Source organism: Mustelus asterias, chromosome 15, assembly GCF_964213995.1.
Source record: "Mustelus asterias chromosome 15, sMusAst1.hap1.1, whole genome shotgun sequence".
Taxonomy (NCBI): domain Eukaryota; kingdom Metazoa; phylum Chordata; class Chondrichthyes; order Carcharhiniformes; family Triakidae; genus Mustelus; species Mustelus asterias.
Window position 1 is genome coordinate 86,144,406 of NC_135815.1, and position 19,518 is coordinate 86,163,923.

The 19,518-nt window shown below is 42.6% G+C and overlaps 1 protein-coding gene across 1 annotated transcript in view; it reads left to right on the top strand.

Moving 5' to 3' along the window:
• The window catches only part of mthfd1l (methylenetetrahydrofolate dehydrogenase (NADP+ dependent) 1 like), a 153,912-nt gene that overhangs the window by 96,968 nt on the left and 37,426 nt on the right, over positions 1-19,518 (top strand). The window contains exons 25-26 of the mRNA XM_078230279.1: positions 8,944-9,051; positions 14,422-14,574. Of these exons, the coding sequence (XP_078086405.1) occupies positions 8,944-9,051; positions 14,422-14,574 (261 nt within the window). The remainder of the gene's footprint in view (positions 1-8,943; positions 9,052-14,421; positions 14,575-19,518) is intronic.

Below are 19,518 nucleotides of genomic sequence, written 5' to 3' on the forward strand. Positions count from 1 at the left end.
GGGGTGGTGGGAAGGGTGAAGCTGGTCAGAAATGCTTTGGCATGGGGAGAAGACTGAGTAAAACAAACTGATGGAAAAGCTGATCTTTCTTTCTTTAATGTGTTATGGTCAGAATGTTTTCTTAAAATTGAAGTAACCTGTAAATTATCTGAGTAAAGTATTTTCACATTTATTTAACCCTCCTTCCAAGGAAATATACAGTCATTCCCAAAGACAGAAGCTGGAACTCCAGTTAGAAAATGCAGCACCAGGGACTGAATAAAAAAGAACACTTGCATTTTTCTACTGCTTTCAGCAAAGCGTTTTACAACCAATTATGTATTTTGAAGTTTAGTCTTTGTCAGAAATGTGGCAGCAAATTTGAACAGAGCAAGCTCCCCACAAACATCACAGAGCTAATGACCTGTCTCAGTTCATTACCTCTAAACTCAACTATTCCAACACATTCCTGGCTGATCTATCCTCCATAAACTTAAGGTGATTCAAATCTCTATTGTCAGTGTCTTTATCTGCACCAAATCCCTTTCCCCTGTCACCCTGTGCATGCTATTGTACATTGGCTCCTGATCAAGTGACCTCTTGATTTTTAACATTAAAATTCCTCCACAGTCCTCTAAGATATCTTGCTCTGCTAACTCTTGTTTCTTGTGCATCCCCAATTTTAATTGCTCCATCATCAGTGATTATGCCACCAGTTGCCAAGGCCCAAAGCTCTGGGATTGCCTTCTCACACCTCTCCGCCTCTTTGCCTTGCATTCCTCCTTTAAAACATTACTTAAAACCAACCACTTTGACCAAGCTTTTGGTCACTTGATCTAATATCGCTCTATATATGGCTTGGTGTCATACTTTGTTGATGCTCCTGTAAAGCAGCTAGGGATTTTTCATTACATTAAAGGTGCTATCTAAAAATTGTTGTTGACTGAGGGATAAATACTGGCCAGGAAATTGAGAGGACTGCCCTGGTTGTTCTTCAAAGTAGTGCCATGGATCCTTTACACCTATCTGAGAGAACTGAGATGGTCTCAGTTTAAGGTCTTGTCTGAAAGATGGCACCTGTGGAAATGTAACACTCCTCCAGTACTGTACAGGAATCTCTGGAGTGAGACTTGAACCCATAACCTTCTGACTCAGAAGATGAGTCAGAAGGTTATGGGTACCAGGAAATCAAGGCAAAAGGGGCTGTTCACTATCCCAGCATATTCCTCAGCCCTGAGTCAATGAGTAACAGTCACTTCTTGAGTCAGAAGATTGTAGGTTCGAGTACCACTCCAGAGACTTGAACGCCCAATCTGGGCTATCCCTCCCTTAACATTACTAAGGGAGTGCTGAATTGTTCGAGGTGCTGTCTTTAAGATGAAATTGTAAAACAAGGTCCAGTCCGCTTTCTCACATTTCAGTGTATGAAGAAAAGCAGAGGAGTTCCTTTTGGCATGCAGATCAATATTTATCCCTCAACCAACCACATTAAATAAATACCTGGTCATTACCTCCTGCTGTTTGTGGGACCTTGCTCTGCACGGATCATGCAATGGTTACACTTCAAAAATGCAGTTTTGACTATACAGTGTTTTGGGATGCCCTTAATGTTGCAAAGGTGCCAGAGAAATGTACGTTTTCAGAATATGGGGATCTGGCACTCTTGAGTCTATATTGTTTCTCTGTGTTGATTCCAGTGTTTGCATGTTTCCCTTGTATCTCAGTGACCCTAACAGGACTCAGTGCTGCTTGTGCGATCTGACCAGAGCCACATATAGTGTGTTCATAACTTCCTCCAACTCGCTTTTGACTGTTTCTTTTTGTCAATGTCCTTTCAACATCCTACAGGGCTTTGAGAAATGGGACTTCCTAGTTTATCAAGTTTCCTCTCCAGGTTTGCTGCTGACCTCAGCCTTGACCCCTTTGCTTCAGTTTCTCAATTTGCAAAAACAATAATCACCCCTTCCTCCCAAGAAAATGATATAGTGGTTTAAAAATGAATGTCTAAATTCAGGAGAAGGTTTTTGCTTTCTCTTCTGTGTGTCACGTTTTTACACCAGAAATAGCTCCCCTATTTTTAAGTACTGCTATGACATAGAGTCTATGACTCTATATCTTTTGTATCCATCCAAGAAGGCAGACGTAGCCTCAGTTAAAGTGAAAAACAGTGCCGTCGACAGTGCAAAACTCCCTCAGTAGTGCAATGCAGGGTCAGCCTTGAGCACCAAATGATTCAGGTCCTGAAGTGGGTTTTGAACCCACAACCTTTCAACTCTAGACGAAAGTGCTATCAACTGTCTGTGGCTGATACTTAAATGTTCATAGAGGTGTTTAAAATTGAGTTGTTTCAGCAGTAAGTAAGGAGAAACGAATTCCACTGGCAATATCATCTGGAATGTGCTGCCTGAAGGACTGGCGGAAACCGATTCTGTAACAATTTTCTAAGGGGAATTGGATAAATCTTTACATCTTGCATAGCATGCCCATGGGGGTGATTGGTGGAAAGCATGGCAGTGGGACTATTTGGTAGCTCTTTTGTGAGGCTGGTATAGGCTTGGTGGGTCATCTTCTGTGCTGTATGATTTTGTGAAAACATTGTTGAACTTAAAATTGACCAAATGTTTTATTTTGGTGGTATGGGGAATGAGCAGAACAGTAAGATTAAATGGAGTGAATAGGAGAGTGGAATTAGACTGGGTGGTCAGAACTTTACTGTGGGTTTTGGAACCCCAACATTGGGGCTAAATGGTGGACCTCAGCCCTTGCTGGCAGTATGACCAGCACAGCAATTTCACCAGAGGTAGCCTTCTAATTGGCCCCCTCCGAGTTCACTGTTGAATTACGGGCACAGACCCTGGATGTTGCCATTCCAATCAAAGGAGCAGCATCTCTCGGGCTTCAGCAGAGGTGGACTCTGCTGAAGCAGCTAGGGGCTTGGGAGGATATCTCAGCATGGAAGTATCCTCTGAGAGTTAAGTGTAAAATGAAAAATCAAGAGTGACCAAGCAAGACAGGCTGCTGCAAAATGACCCATTGTAGCTGCGGTGGAGGGAAGGCTGATCTTCCTTGTCCACAGCGCAACCTCATCTTTGCAACACGGAGCCTCAAAGGCAGCCACAGAATGGTAATCTCCAGTATGCTGGCAGCAGTGCCTCCACATAGCACGGTACCACTCTGCCGCTGGCAAATGAACCCTAAACAGGGCCTTAATTACTTAAATTAGCTGCCTGCCTCCATTCAGCAAGCAGCTGATGTGCATCACATTGTTGAATGCAACCTGTTTTTTTTAATCGTTCAGTTACAACCCACCAGTCATAATGTAGTCATTTTTACGCTAAATTTAATTATCCAAAATTTCAGATTAAGTAACCCAATTAAAATAGCAATGTTTTATTAAAAAAGGAACAAAATCATATGATTATCCAGGGAACGGAGTATAACCATATTATAAAAGATAAATGATCTATTGATAGACAATTGATCCAATTATTTTCTTCGATCTAACTCTTCTTTTTTAAAAGATTGAATATGTTCTGTTTCAATATATGCACTGAAAAATCCATCAGATGTTAACTCTTAATTCAAGAAGTTTTATTGATCAATGGTAAAATAGATAGTGCGGTGCCTAATTTGACCTGATCAGTATAATAGTGGCAGCTCCACTCTGTGACCAACTCAACAGACAACGATGTGACTCAGTGATAGTGTTGTTACCACGGAGTCAAAAAGTTGTGGGGTCGAGTTTCACTCCAGAGACCTGAGCACATAATCCAAGTTAACATTCCATTTCAGTACAAAGGAAATGCTGCATTGTCAGAGCTGCAGTCTTTTGGATTAGATGTTAAATCAAGGCCGTCTCCCAAATCCCAGTAGGGAAGTGTGAACAATAACATTGGACGCTAGTTCTGTGTTGTGAGGATGCATTGGCTGACGGCCAGTCAGGTTAAAGAGCACCCAGTCTGACAGTGCAACACTGCAACACTTTATTCCCTTGGGAAACATCCAGCGTGGCCTAAATTAGGTTTTGAAGTTTGTACAAATGTACTAGCCCCTCTTGCTCACATCTCCCCCACCATCTGCCTTCTCCATCCCCAAGCAGGTGAACCTACGTAATTCCATGGTAGCATTCTGTCCTCTTGAGTCAGAAGTCATGGGTTCAGGTCCCACTGTAGAGATTTCAGCACACAGTTTAACAACCCATTGCAGCACTGAGGGAATGCTGCTCTGTCAGAGGAGCCGTCTTTCAGATGGACATTAAACCGAAGCTGTATCTTGGATGGATGCGAAAGATCCCACAGAACTATTTTGAAGAGATGGGGGAAGATGTGTGTATAATAAGAACTATTTGCTTGCTTGGCTAGTAAACAACAACTGGTAGTTGGGTTGAATGGTCTGTTTTAATGTTCTAGCTTCTACATATAAATTAGGACGGTAAAAATTAGCCACTGAAGAAGTGATCTCAGTAGTGAATAAAACTGATGCTTGCATTGTAGATGAGCGAAGGAACTGTTGTGAAGATAAATGGCTTCACCATTTTTAATAAAATCCTTCGCAAACTGTAGCAGTGACTAACACTGTCAACTGTTCAGAACTGGACAATTACTCTGTCCAATGTTCCAACTAAGATGCATGATTAAGCTGCAACCTGGAAATTCCCATGCAGGCCCCACACTTAATTGGCCTTTTCAGGTTAAAACTTTGACGAGTCCACGCACTTAAATTAATTTGCCATGCATTTAAAAATTAGAAGGTACATTGACTCTAACCTCCGTTAAGTTCAGTTGGATTCGTCATGCCCTATATATGGAGAACAGCACACAACAATTTTTTTTCTATACAATCAGCCCTACTGAAGTGAATGGCGACTTGTATATACAATCACTTACTAGTACAAACTAAAAGCAGAAAATGCTGCAAAAACCCACATTGACCTCTAAAGAATAAAATTGACAGATTTTCATCGCGTTTGTACAGCATTTTCAGTTTATCATTTTCATTTTCCCTCTAGACCCAGTGTATGTTAACAAAGCATTTTATTCTCAATCTTCCAATTCAAATCATATTTGATTAAGTGTAAATCAGACAAAATTGGCAAAGCCAAAGGAGATATTAGGCCAGGTGAACAAAGGCTAGGTTTTAATTGGGGTGTCACATTTGTGGTAGGTGTTTTTGGGAGGGAATTACACAGTTCAGGGTCCTCAACTGCTGAAGACACGGTTAAAGTTTATTTATTAGTCTCAACTAAGGCTTACATTAACGCTGCAATGAAGTTTCTGTGGTATTCCCCTAGTCGCCACAGTCCGGCACTTGTTCGGGTCAATGCACCTAACCAGCGCATCTTTCAGAATGTGGGAGGAAACCGGAGCACCAGGAGGAAACCCACGCAGACATGGGGAGAACGTGCAGACTCCACACAGATAGTGATCCAAGCCGGGAATCAAACCCAGGTCCCTGGCACTGTGAAGCAGCAGTGTTAACCACTGTACTACCGTGCCGCCCCTGACAGTGGTGCGCTAAATGAAGTAGGTGATGCACAACAGAGCGCACCGCATTGGTTCTGGTAATGCACCAAAGTTAATGAATACATGAAATTTAGTAGACACTTTCATTGAAACGTGAAGACTTTTAGCCACTTCATAACCAGGTTGAATGCTGCAACTCTCCATTACCTGTGATGCTGAGATCAGATATTGGTCTTGTCACAGGATTGCAAGTGTATGCTAAACGAGTTCATCCAATGTGCTTAAACAAGCCTGTTTTTTTTCCATAGCAAATCTGTGTGATGGGGCTATGATCTATTGCTCTGTATCCCTCTTTTCCCTCATCCTGGCTTTGGATACAATAAATGTAATCCAGACCTTATGTTTACCCCAGCCTTTGAGGTTTTCTTGTATAATGCAATACTGAGGAAACTTAATATAAATTGGTAGCATAGTCTCTCTGTCGGAAGGCTGTGGGTTCAATTCCCACTCCAGGATTTGAACGTGTTATCTCGGCTGACACGGCAGTGCAGTACTCAAAGAGGGCTGCACTATCAGAGGTGCTGCCTTTTAGGTGAGATGTTGAGCCAGGGCCCAAATGGGCCTCTCAGGTGGATATTAAAGATACTATGGCACTATTCGACGAAGGGCAAAGAAGTTCTTCCTGGTATCTTGGTCAGTATTTGTCTCCACATACATCAAGTTACCTGAAATAGATTATCTGGTCATTCCCACGTTGCTGTTTATGGAAGCTTTTTCTGTCTAAATTGACTGCTGTGTTTTCTACATTACAACACTTCAAAGTACTTGCTGACTGTAAAGTGCTTTATGATGTCCTGAAGTTCATTGAATCATAGAATCCTTACAGTGCAGAAGGAGGTCATTTGGCCCATCAAACCTACACTGACAGTAATCCCTCCCAGGCCCTATCCCTGTAACCCCATGTATTTACCCTGCGAATCTCCCTGACACTAAGGGGTAATTTAGCATGGCCATTCAACCTAACCCGCAGATCTTTGGACTGTGGGAGAAAACCAGAGCACCCAGAGGAAACCCATGCAGACAAAGGGAGAACGTGCAAACTCCACACACACAGTTGTGAAAGACACTACTGATCCAAGTCTTTCTTTTCAATTTAATGGTGGATGAAGAAAGTGACATTTTAATTAATTTACCCTGAGACTAGGAGAGTAACAAATGGAGTGTAGCTCTGTCCCTGATAAATTTTTTCCATGATGAATAAAGATGTAGTGATGGCTGAAATGTTAAATGTGGAAATATTTACACTTGTTTATGGCAAACAAAGAATAGTGTTCACATTTGGTGCCATTTAAATTTGATCCAGTATTAATATTCAGGTCAGAAGTCCACCTGAATCTTACGTTTTGCACTTTGAATTTGGCTAGGGTAAGCATGATATGTTTCACTTTAGATATGATTCAAATGAACCACTAGGGAGCTTTTTATCAAACAAAGTTTATTTAAGAATATAGTTAACATGTATAGAAAGAAAATTAGCAATAATGTTTATCAATTACAAACAAAACAACGACAATAATGTATAACTCTTAACAATTATATCTAAAATATTCCAATTTTACAAAACTTCCCAAAGACAAAACCCTTTCCATAGATTTAACACAGCCAAGACTAATGTTTACATGATACTGGAACTGAGACCTTTGATTGGAGAATTGAAACCCTGACTTCTTAGCCTTGTAACTTCTAGCCGCCCTCTGGATAGACCCAGAACAGTTTGAAGTCAGAACAGTTCCCCAGAATACTAGGAAGACTCTCTGGTCAAGCCATCAACAGCAGATTTTCTACTCCAGGAAGACAAGAAGCCTTGCTTTCAGCTACCCAGCAGAATTTCCAAAACCAGGGAGAGAGAAACACTTCTTTTCAGCTTGATGTCCCTTCTAAAACTAAAACTACAGGCAGCCAAACAGAAAATGAAACCTTAAATTCACTAGGGGAAAAAAAACTGTCCAAAAACACACGACCTGCCAACCAGTCTTCCTCCTGACAATGCAGGGTCTTAAAAGATCCCAGGGTAAAAATAAACAAACCGTATTTAAAACATTGAAGGAGCAATAAAAGGACTTCTACAGACAGTCTGGCAATAATGAGAGCTGAGGCTGAGAGAGCTCCAGAAAACATGATTTTTTTAAAAATCTCTTAAAGGTACACTACCATCACACCTGTAAAAAGTGTCAGGTTTTGGTGCCATTCAAGGTTGAGATGCACTATGTACAATGACATTCAGTGGCCACAGGTCACAGCACTGTCACTCACCTCTGTTGTCAGTGCAGGAGCTCAAGCCGGAGTCCACCGCTCTTGAATCCTGTGCATTTATCTGTGTTGCTCAGCACGTGAGAAGGTCAAGTTCATCCAAGAACTCATTTCTCATAAAATTGGTGAATCTCAGTGGTCCAATGTGCTGCCTCGCCAAAATTTAATGTGTTTATGCAGACACTCTTTTACTCACTCATGCACACGCACTCATATACATACTGACAAGGCCATTCAATTTCACTCGTGTTGTGTTTTTCTCTCTTCCCCCTGTCCCCTTCACATTCACTCGCTCAATCTCATGCACTCTCTTCTAAAGTGTCACTGAGTAGCAATTCAGCAGCAACCTCGAACAATTTGTTCTCTATTACCCTGAACTTTGAGCCGTTACTACTGCCATAGCAGAGATCCACTAATTTTATGCATTAAACACAAGATCTTCCACAATGCAAAAATATCACACTTGCATCCAGCTCCCTTTTGAAAATTATTATGAAAGTTTATTTCCGCCACCCTTTCTGGCAGTCCTTTCTAGTTTATAACTCATATCCCCTCTGGTTCTTGTCCTACTTACCTTAATACTTTTGGATACTGATCATGCTACTAATAGAAACAGTTCCTCCCTATTTACTCTATCAAAACCCCTTCCTTATTTTGAACACCTCTGTTAATTCCTGACAACCTACTCTGCTATTCTCTGCCCAGATTCTGTAACTTCTCCGTATAACTGAAGTCTTACATTCCTGGTGCCATTCCAAGAAATCCCCTTTGCATCCTCTCGAAGACATTGGCTGGTATTTAACTGCCCTGCCCGCCACAAGAATCGGAGCGGGTGAGGGGTGGACCACGGGAAGGGGGAAGGTCCTCTGACCTCTGGATTTTATGGTTTTGGAACGAGCGAGGCCGTAAAATCCCGCCCTATGACCTTCTTCTTAAACTGAAATTCCCACAATACTGCAGCTGAGGTCTAACCCGGTGATTTATAAAAGTTTTGTGTTTTTGTATTTTGTTATAAAGCTTGTATTTTTTTCAATAGCCTTCTTGACTCGTCACCTTCAGAGATTCATTTATGTAAATCCAACTCCCTCTGTTCCTGTATCCCCTTTAAAATTGTACCATTCAGTTTATGTTGCCTCTTCACATTCTTTCTTCCAAATATATCACATCACAATCCAGTCTTTTCATTTTACAGATGCCTATCGTGGAAAAGATTCGCACAATAGCACAGAAGGTTTACGGGGCTGAGGATATAGTGTTGTCACCTCAGGCCCAATCCAAGCTGGATCTGTATGTCAGTCAGGTGAGAAACATTCAATGAGCAAATGACCTGTGAAGGCTTGGTGTAGTATTTGTTCATACTCAGCAGAAGGATCCTATTAATGGAGATATTCAAAAGACCCACTCATGAGTTGTAATCAAACTCACGTTCATGCAGTTTCTTTATTGCAGAGCAAACCGTTATTGCAAGAAGCTTCACAGAGGAGCGAAATGGACCCCAACCATAAATGGGAATGTTGGAAGAAGTGAGCCAAGAAGAACCAGGATCCAATAGAAGGCTTTTGAGGATATGTTGGGAGGGGTCACGGGAGGGAGTACCAGAGAGGAGTGTAGATTATACAGCAGGGAGGGGGGGGAGAGTGAACAGGTCAGATAAAGGTCATGTCACTGATTGTACAGTAGAGGGAGAGAGAGAGTGTGTGGGATAGCTCAAGGCAATGTCACTCAATAGCAAGGGGGACAATAAAAAATGATTTACGTAGAATAAAAGGAAAATATCTTGCAGACTGTAAGGATAATAGAGCATGCCATATTTTCGCAATTCATGTCTGGCCAGAGTTCTACATTAATTCCTATGAATGATGAAGCTTTTCATCATTGTAGACACTTCAAAAATGTTACAGAATAAGCCATGAGTTTTTTAAATTAAATTGGGTTTTGTACTCTGATCCAATTCATATGGGGATAAAATGTTTATCTCTAAAAGAGCTTTGTGTTTGTAAGGAGCACATGTCAGAAAGTTACTGTCCACAATTTATAAATTAAAATGAATTCTTGGCATATGATGGGTGCAGAAGAGATTTACTGGAATGCTATCAGGGATGTGTGACTTCAGTTGCTTAGAGAGATTTTTGAAACTGGGGTTGTTCTCTCTGGAGCAGAGCTCTAGGAAATCAGACAGGTTTCAAAATCAGATACAGTTTAGTGGAGTAAATAAAAATGCACTGTTTCCCAGGGCAGAATGGTCAGTAACCCAATGGCACTGATGTAGGCAGTTGGTAAAAATTGATAAAAAGCCAGTGGGAACATGAGGAAAAATACTTAATGAGTTATGATCTGGAATGCAGCGCCACAAAAGGACTCTGCAACAGATCAATTTAATGGAGAATTGCATAAATATTTGAATGGGAAAAAAAATTGCACAGCTAAGGGAAAGGGCAGACAATTGAGAGCCAACACATGCACGATGGGCCGAATAGACTTCCTGAGTTCCACCATTGCTTGAACTGAAAGGCTTTAACTATCAGGAAAGATTGGACTGACTGGGGCTCTTTTCTCTAGAGAAGAGGTATCTGAACGGTGACCGGATAGAAGTCTTTAAAATTATTAAGGAGTCTAATAGAGTAGACGTAGGGAGTATGTTTCCATTTGTGGGAGAGGCCAAGACTAAGAGCCATAAATATAAACTGGTCACTAATAAATCTAATAAAGAATTCAGGAGAAATATATTAACCCAGAGAGTTGTTAGAATGTTTAACTTGTTACCACATGAAGCAGTTGATGAGAATAGTATAGGTATTTATAGGAAAGCGAGATAAGTACATGAGGGAGAAAGGAATGGACGTATATATGTTTAGATTATGTGAAATAAGATAGAAGGTGATTCATGTGGAGCCTCGATACCGGCATGGACCAGTTGGACTGAATGGACTGTTTCTGTCATTGGTAGTAATTTTATTTGTGAAGTACATGTTTGGAGAGTTGAGACTTATTTCTATGCTCCATAATTGTTTGACAGAAATGGACTAGGTTTTTTAAAGCAGTTTAAATCAATATCCATTTTTGTAAACATTGTAAATGTTTGATTTGTCTTTTGTCATGTGAAGATTCTTGTCATGTGAACGCTTGGCTAAAGGACTGGTCCAGGAGGGAGGGCTTCATTTTCCTGGATCATTGGGAAGTTTTCAAGAGAGGATGGCACCTGTACAAGAAGGACGGGTCACAACTAAATTGGAAGGGCACGAATATCCTGGCTGGCAGTTTTGCTAGTGCAGTTCGGGTGGGTTTAAACTAATATGGCAGGGGGGTGGGGATCAAAAAATTAGGTCTACAAGTGTAGAGGCTGGGGACGAGCTTGGGGCCAGGACAAGGCTGGCAAAGAAGAAGAGCACTCTGGGGGAGGATGACCTCACTGGGCCTGGAGGTCTGGAGTGCATCTACTTCAATGCAAGGAGCGTAGCAGGTAAGACAGACGAACTTAGGGCCTTAATCCTTTCCTCGGATGGTGTTGGCTAGCATGAGGGGACATAGCTTTAAATTGAGGGGTGAGAGATATAGGACAGATGTTAGAGGTAGGTTCTTTACTCGGAGAGTAGTAAAGGCGTGGAATGCCCTGCCTGCAGCAGTGGTGGACTCGTCAACATTGAGAGCGTTCAAGTGGTTATTGGATAAACATATGGATGATATTGGAATAGTGTAGATTAGATGGGCTTTAGATTGGTACCACTGGTCGGCGCAACATCGAGGGCCGAAGGGCTTGTACTGCGCTGTAATGTTCTATGTTCTATAATGCTTACGAGGAATTTGGATGTGGTTGCGGTGACAAGAGATTTGGTTGAAAGAGGGACAGGAATGGCAGCTGAATATTCCGGGGTACAAGTGTTTTAGGTGAGAGAGGGGCCAAAAGAGGTGGGGGAGTAGCAGTATTAGTTAGAGAACATATTACAGCAGTGCAGAGGGAGGACAATTCAGAGGAGTCGTGTAACGAGTCACTGTGGGTGGAGCTCAGAAACAGGAAGGGCGCAGTAACTATGTTGGGGGTATACTACAGGCCCCCCAACAGCCCAAGGGAAGTGGAAGAATGGAAATGTCAGGAGATACTGGATAGGTGCAGGAAAAATAGGGTTGTTGTAGTGGGAGACGTCAATTTCCCTGGTATAGACTGGAAATCAGGTAGGGCTGGGAGTCTGAATGGGGAGGAATTTGTAAAATGCGTACAGGAAGGTTCTTTGGAACAATATGTAGATAGCCCGACTAGAGAGGGGGCTATACTGGACCTAGTACTGGGGAATGAGCCCGGTCAGGTCTTCAAAGTTTCAGTAGGGGAACATGTGGCAAATAGTGACCACAATTCTGTTGGCTTTAGGATAGCGATGGAAAAGGATGAGTGGTGTCCCAAGGGTAAGGTGTTGGATTGGGGGAAGGCTAACTTTAGTGGGATTAGGCAGAAATTGGCAGCTCTTGATTGGGAGAGGCTGTTTGAGGGTAAATCCACATCTGGCATGTGGAAGTCTTTTAAGGAACAGTTGTTAGGGCTGCAGGACAGGCATGTGCCTGTAAAAAAGAAGGATAGGAAGGGTAGGATTCGAGAACCGTGGATAATCAGGGAAATTGAGGGACTGGTCAAAAAGAAAAGAGAGGCGTACATTAGGTCCAGACAGCTAAAAGCGGAGGGAGCTCTGGAGGAATACAAAGAAAGTAGGAAAGAACTCAAACGAGGAATTAGAAGGGCAAGAAGGGGTCATGAAATGTCCTTGACAGACAGGATTAAGGAGAATCCCAAGGCATTTTATTCATACGTTAGGAACAAAAGGGTTGTCAGGGAAAAAATCGGACCTCTCAGGGACAAAAGTGGGGAATTATGCTTAAGAGCCCAAAGAAGTAGGGGAGATCCTAAATGAATACTTTGCGTCGGTATTCACAAAGGAGAGGGATGTGTTGACTGGGAGTGTCTCGGAGGGGAGTGTTGAACCGTTAGAGAAAATCTCCATTACAAGGGAGGAAGTGTTAGGTTTTTTAGAGAATATAAAGACTGACAAATCCCCAGGGCCTGATGGAATCTATCCAAGGCTGCTCAGGGAGACGAGAGATGAAATCGCTGGGCCTCTGGCGCAAGTCTTTGTCTCGTCACTGGACACAGGTGAGGTCCCAGAGGATTGGAGGATAGCTAATGTGGTCCTGTTATTTAAGAAGGGTAGGAAGGATAACCCGGGTAATTATAGGCCGGTGAGCTTGACGTCCGTGGTAGGGAAGTTGTTGGAGAGGATTCTTAGAGACAGTATGTATGCGCATTTAGAAAGGAATAAACTCATTAACGATAGTCAGCATGGTTTTGTGAGAGGGAGGTCATGCCTCACTAACCTGGTGGAGTTTTTTGAAGAAGTGACTAGAATGGTTGACGAGGGAAGGGCCGTGGATGTTGTCTATATGGACTTTAGTAAAGTGTTTGACAAAGTACCTCATAGTAGGTTGGTGCAAAAGGTTGGATTTCATGCGATAAAGAGGGAGGTGGCTAGATGGGTGCAGAACTGGCTTGGTCACAGAAGACAGAGGGTGGTAGTGGAAGGGTCTTTTTCCGGCTGGAGGCCTGTGACTAGTGGTGTTCCGCAGGGCTCTGTATTGGGACCTCTGCTGTTTGTGATTCATATAAACGATCAGTAAGTTTGCGGACGACACGAAATTGGCTGGACTTGCAGATAGTGAGGAACATTGTCAGAGGCTACAGATGGATATAGATCGGCTGGAAATTTGGGCAAAGAAATGGCAGATGGAGTTCAATCCAGATAAATGCGAAGTGATGCATTTTGGTAGAGCTAATGTAGGGGGGAGCTATATGATAAATGGCAGAACCATAAAGGGTGTAGATACGCAGAGGGACCTGGGTGTGCAAGTCCACAGATCCTTGAAGGTGATGTCACAGGTGGAGAAGGTGGTGAAGAAGGCATATGGCATGCTTGCCTTTATAGGACGGGGCATAGAGTATAAAAGTTGGGGTCTGATGTTGCAGATGTATAGAACGTTGGTTCGGCCGCATTTGGAATACTGCGTCCAGTTCTGGTCGCCACACTACCAGAAGGACGTGGAGGCTTTGGACAGAGTGCAGAGGAGGTTTACCAGGATGTTGCCTGGTATGGAGGGGCTTAGTTATGAGGAGAGATTGGGTAAACTGGGGTTGTTTTCACTGGAAAGACGGAGGATGAGGGGAGACCTAATAGAGGTGTATAAAATTATGAAAGGCATAGATAGGCTGAACGGTTTTTCCCAGGTCGGTGGTGACGTTCACGAGGGGTCATAGGTTCAAGGTGAAGGGGGGGTTGGTTTAACACAGATATCAGAAGGACATATTTTACACAGAGGGTGGTGGGGGCCTGGAATGCGCTGCCGGGCAAGGTGGTGGAGGCAGGCACACTGGGAACGTTTAAGACTTATCTAGATAGCCACATGAACGGAGTGGGAATGGAGGGATACAAAAGAATGGTCTAGTTTGGACCAGGGAGCAGCTTGGGCTTGGAGGGCCGAAGGGCCTGTTCCTGTGCTGTATTGTTCTTTGTTCTTTATTCTGTCTTCAGTACGGGTCCAGGTTAATCAGTCCCAAGAATGTTCTGTGTAGTTAACACTCATGTCTGCGTTGCTGATATTCTCAGTGATCAGTGTTTCCCCCTTCCTCACTCAGGGCTTCGGGGAGCTGCCAATCTGCATGGCGAAGACGCATCTGTCATTATCGCATCAACCTGAGCGCAAAGGGGTTCCCAGTGGGTTCACTCTGCCAATCCGGGATGTGCGTGCCAGTATTGGGGCTGGCTTTATCTACCCATTAGTGGGCACGGTAGGTAACATGTTCCCAAAACGTGTGGCATTTGACACAGGTCAAAGAGGCTGAAACTGTGTAAATCCATCAATAGAAGTTGGTTAGATTTTCATTCTTCTCAACTAGGAGCAAGATTTCACCTCACTTTGGGTAACTGGCAAAAGATTCAGATGAGAAATGTGGAGAAATAATTTCCTTTGGGACATCTTGAGGTTGTGAAAGGCATTAAATAAATGCAAGTTCTTCCTTTCTTACTGCTGACCCTTCACTGGATCAAAATCCTGAATTCTCTCCCAACAGCATCGTGGGTGTACTCAGTGTATGAACTGAAGTGATTCATGAAGGCAGTTCACCACCACCTTCACAAGGGCAATTAGGGATGGGTAAAGAATGCTGGCCTAGTCACCAACATCGACATCCCATTTATGCATTTTAAAAACTACAAACAGTTGATTGCTTGTTCCCAGTTTGCAATAAATTCATTTCTGGAATGGTATTGAGGATGGGATATTTCAGTTGTGTACAAACTGGAATTATTCTTTTCCATAGAACTGAGACAGTTAAGGGCACATTCAATAGAGGTACTCAAAAGTATATAAGTTCTAAGTTTATTGGTGTCACAAGTAGACTTGCATTAACTCTGCAATGACGTTACTGTAAAAATCCCCTCGTTGCCACACTCCGGCACCTGTTCAGGTACACTGAGGACTAACCAGCACATCTTTCGGACTGTGGGAGGAAACTGGAGCACCCAGAGAAAACCCACCCAGACACTGGGAGAATGTGCAAACTCAAATCTTTCATGTACAATGTGAGCTTGCGACTCTCTGACACTGAGGCGTGAGTGCTATCAACTGAACCATAGTTAACTATTTATAATGATCTTTAATACAAATTAGAGGTCATTCTACTTAGAAGATTTTCTTGGGAAAAAGAATTTGCTGAATTTGTAAATGGTGTCACTAGGGTTTTAGTATTCTGGATACTTGATTTGAGACTGCAGTGCATGTTATTTGAAATGCTTCCAGTTAATTCTTCCCTCCGTAATGTTTCTGGTTTCCATCTTTACCTCAACTCATCTGATGCTGAAAATCTAATGCCTTTAGTTATCTCTGGACTTGTCTATTCCAGTGCTATCTGGTAGAACTTACATCCAGTGTAAATCTTTGCTGATCTGCCTGCATCCTAATTCGAACCGAGTCCCATTTATCCATCACAACAGTACTGGCCGATATACATTGAGGCTTTTCTGGTACAGGTGCCAATGTTAAATTCTTGTCCTTGTTTTCAAATCCCTGCACAGTTTGATTTCTCCCTATCTCTGTAACATCGTCCCACCCTACAGCCCTCTGAGATCACTGGGCTCCTCCAATTGCACATCCCAGATTTTCATAACTTTGTCACTGTTAAACATGCCTTCAACTGATTCAATCCTAAGCTTCCTAAACTTCAACTCTCTTTACAGTGCCTCTTAAAATCTGCTTCTTTGACCAAGCTTTTGGTCACCTATCTTAATAGGTGCTTACGTTGCTTGGCATTAGATTTTGTTTGGTAATGCTCCTGATCTTTGATTTGATTTATTATTGTCACATATACTAGTATACAGTGACAATAATAAGTGTTGTTACTTGCACGCTATACAGACAAAACATACTGTTCATAGAGAAGGAAACGAGAGAGTGCAGAATGTAGTGTTACAGTCATAGCTAGGGGGTGTAGAGAAAGATCAACTTAATGCAAGGTAAGTCCTTCAAAAGCCTGACAGCAGCAGGAAAGAAGCTGTTCTTGAGTTGGTTGGTACGTGACCTCAGACTTTTGCATCTTTTTCCCGAAGGAAGAAGGTGGAAGAGAAAATGTCTGGGGTGCTTGGGGTCCTTGGTTATGCTGGCTGCTTTGCCGAGGCAGTGGGAAGTGTAGACAGAGTCAATGGATGGAAGACTGGTTTGCGTGATGGATTGGACTACATTCACGACCCTCTGTAGTTCCTTGCGGTCTTGGGCAGAGCAGGAGCCGTACCAAGCTGTGATACATCCAGAAAGAATGCTTTCTATGGTGTATCTGAAAAAATTTGAGAGAGTCATAGCTGACATGCCAAATTTCCTTCGTCTTCTGAGAAAGTAGAGGCGTTGGTGGGCTTTCTTAACTGTAGTGTCAGCATGATGGGAACCAGGACAGGTTGTTGGTGATCTTGACACCTAAAAACTTGAAGCTCCCTTGAGAGTCACTTGAGAATCATTTTGGCAAGTTTTACTGCATCAAAGGTGCCATATAAATGCAAGTTATTATAGTTGGGATATTGGCATTGCCTATTATTTCCTCCCACTTAGAAATGATTTTGAGGCATTTTTTTTGGAAGGCCTTCATGAGCACCACAAATCTCATATTGCACATTTTCATCTGAAACATCCTGTATTTAATGAAAATAAAATGCAGTGTATTCGGTAGACCATTCACACTGCAGCTATGGTGCACTGGTGGTGGAGGGAGTGAACATTTAACCTGTGAAGTAGGTTGTTTCGTTTCTATCAACCTGCCATAAATGGGGATTGATGTTGGCATGCTTCCGACAAGGAAATAAATAATTAAAATTTGACGTTTTCACTTATAAATATGAAAAGATTGTGGAGCTAATCCCTCACTAACACCCAAAACTCATCCTAGATTTCTGTGGAACATGATAAGAATAGAATGAAACGCACATTTCAAATCTTAGCTCTTTTTTCCCATGGAGAATTATCATACAGAACTCCAGGCTAGTGTTCTTAAGACTACAGACTATATCTCTGACATCCTATGTAATTTGCAGCTGGCAACTGCTGGAGTATCTGAATTATTCAGCACCCTTTGCAGGAGCAGCCAATTCTTCCTCTCGATGTAATGAGGGCCATATGTTATATGGTCATCTTAGCTTATGTATCTGCCCACCTGCATTTCATCTGAATTTCACCACACTTTTGAGTGCTACTCACAGTTCTGAGCTTCATATTATAAAAAGGAGCACTCGAGAAAATGCAGAGCGATCTACGATAACAAGGAATTTACTTACCAGGGAAGTTTGAACAGGCTTGGGGTGCTTTTTTCCATAGAAGCCTGTGAAATGTCTTTTAAATTATAAAGGGGTTCAATATGATCGACTACAATGCTTCCACTTGGGTGGAAGAAAGGATGTTCTTGTTCTCGAGGCAGCGAAGGTTATCAGGCTGATGGCGGGACTGATGTATGAGGAGAGAGTGATTAGGTTAGGATTGTTTTCGCTGGAGTTCAGACAAATGAGGGGGGGGATCTCAAAGAGACTTATAAAATTCCACAGGACTAGACAGGGTAGATGCAGGCAGGATGTTCCCGATGGTGGGGGTGACCAGAACCAGGGGGCACAGTTTGAGGATTCAGGGTAGACATTTAGGACGGAGGTGAGGAGACATTTTTTCCACCCAAAGAGTGGTGAGCCTGTGGAATTCATTACCACAGGAAGTAGTTGATGCCAAAACATTGAACGTACTCAAGAGGTGGCTAGATATAGGTCTTGGGATGAACGGGATCAAAGGTTATGGGAAGAAAGCAGATTAGGCTATTGAGTTGGATGGATCAGCCATGATCGTGATGAATGGTGGAACAGGCGCGAAGGGCCGAATGGCCTCCTCCTGCTCCTATCTTCTATGTTTCTATAACTCAGAGTCCTAAATATGAGGTAGTCACTGAGAAATTTAGGAGGAACCTCTCAGTCAGCAATTAGAATATAGGACTTGCTAGTTCAAATGAATAGTACAGATACATTTAAGAGGAAGTTGCATGCGTATATGAGGGGAAAGGAAGAGATGGATATGTTGATAGAGTGGGAGGAGACTAGGGTCACGTGCATAGACACCAGCATAGAGCAGTTGGACCGAATTGAGTTATACATTTTATGGAATTGATGTTTCCCAACACTGCGTCTGGTGCCATGGTTTCCCAACTGAATGATTTCTGATCCAAAGCTGATTTCCTGGAACTATGTAAAATGTTGGTTAGGCCACAGCTGGAGTATTATGTGCAGTTCTGGAATCCACATTGTAAGAGGGAGGTGATAGCACAGGAAAGGGTGCAAGGCGATTTACCAGGTTGTTCCCTGGGCTAGAGAGTTTTAGTTATGAAGAGAGATTGGATAGACTGGGGTTGTTTTCCTTGGAGCAGAGAAGACTGAGGGGGGCGACATGATTGACATGAAGAGCATAGATAGAGTAGACAAAGAAATATTTCCCCTTGATGGATGGATCAATGACTGCGGACATAGATTTTAAAGGACAGGAGGTTTTGAGGCGATGTGAGGAAAAGCTTTTTCACCCAGAAGGTGGAAGGAGTCTGAATCTCATTGCTGAAAGCGTAGTGGAGGCAGAGACCTTCATAACATTTTAGAAGTGTTTAGATGTGCTCTTGCGATGCCAAAACGTACAAGGCTCTGGGCCAAGAGCTGGAAAATGGGGTTAGAATAGTTGGGCGATTTGTCTTTGACCGGCGCAGACTCGATGGGCTGAAGGCCTTTTCCTGTGCTGCAGACCTCTATGACTCTACGATTCCCAGATTCCAAAGGTGGATGCTCGAGGAAGACTTGCACATGTGTACTTTCTGGGTGTATTGATATCTCCATTCTCAGTGCGTAATAAAATTGCTTTATACCATCTCTGCCTTTTCCGTGTTCTGTCAAGTTAGCATGTAACTTTGCACATGTTCGTGTTATCCTTCATTTGGAGGAGATAGGATATGTGTATATACTGATTTTAAGAGTCTGTATTTTAGTATGTTTATAGGCAGTGGTGTGTTTGGTCTTTAGAGGGTTGAGGTTTCTTGCCCACCCAACCCATATTTTAGAAATTAAAGATTCCTATTCTTGTCTCAAGCTGGGAGTTCACTTACCTTTGTCTTTTCCTCTTGTCATTTAATGGCAGTGCCCTCACCTCCTTGCTGAGAGAACTTGGCCCACAGAAC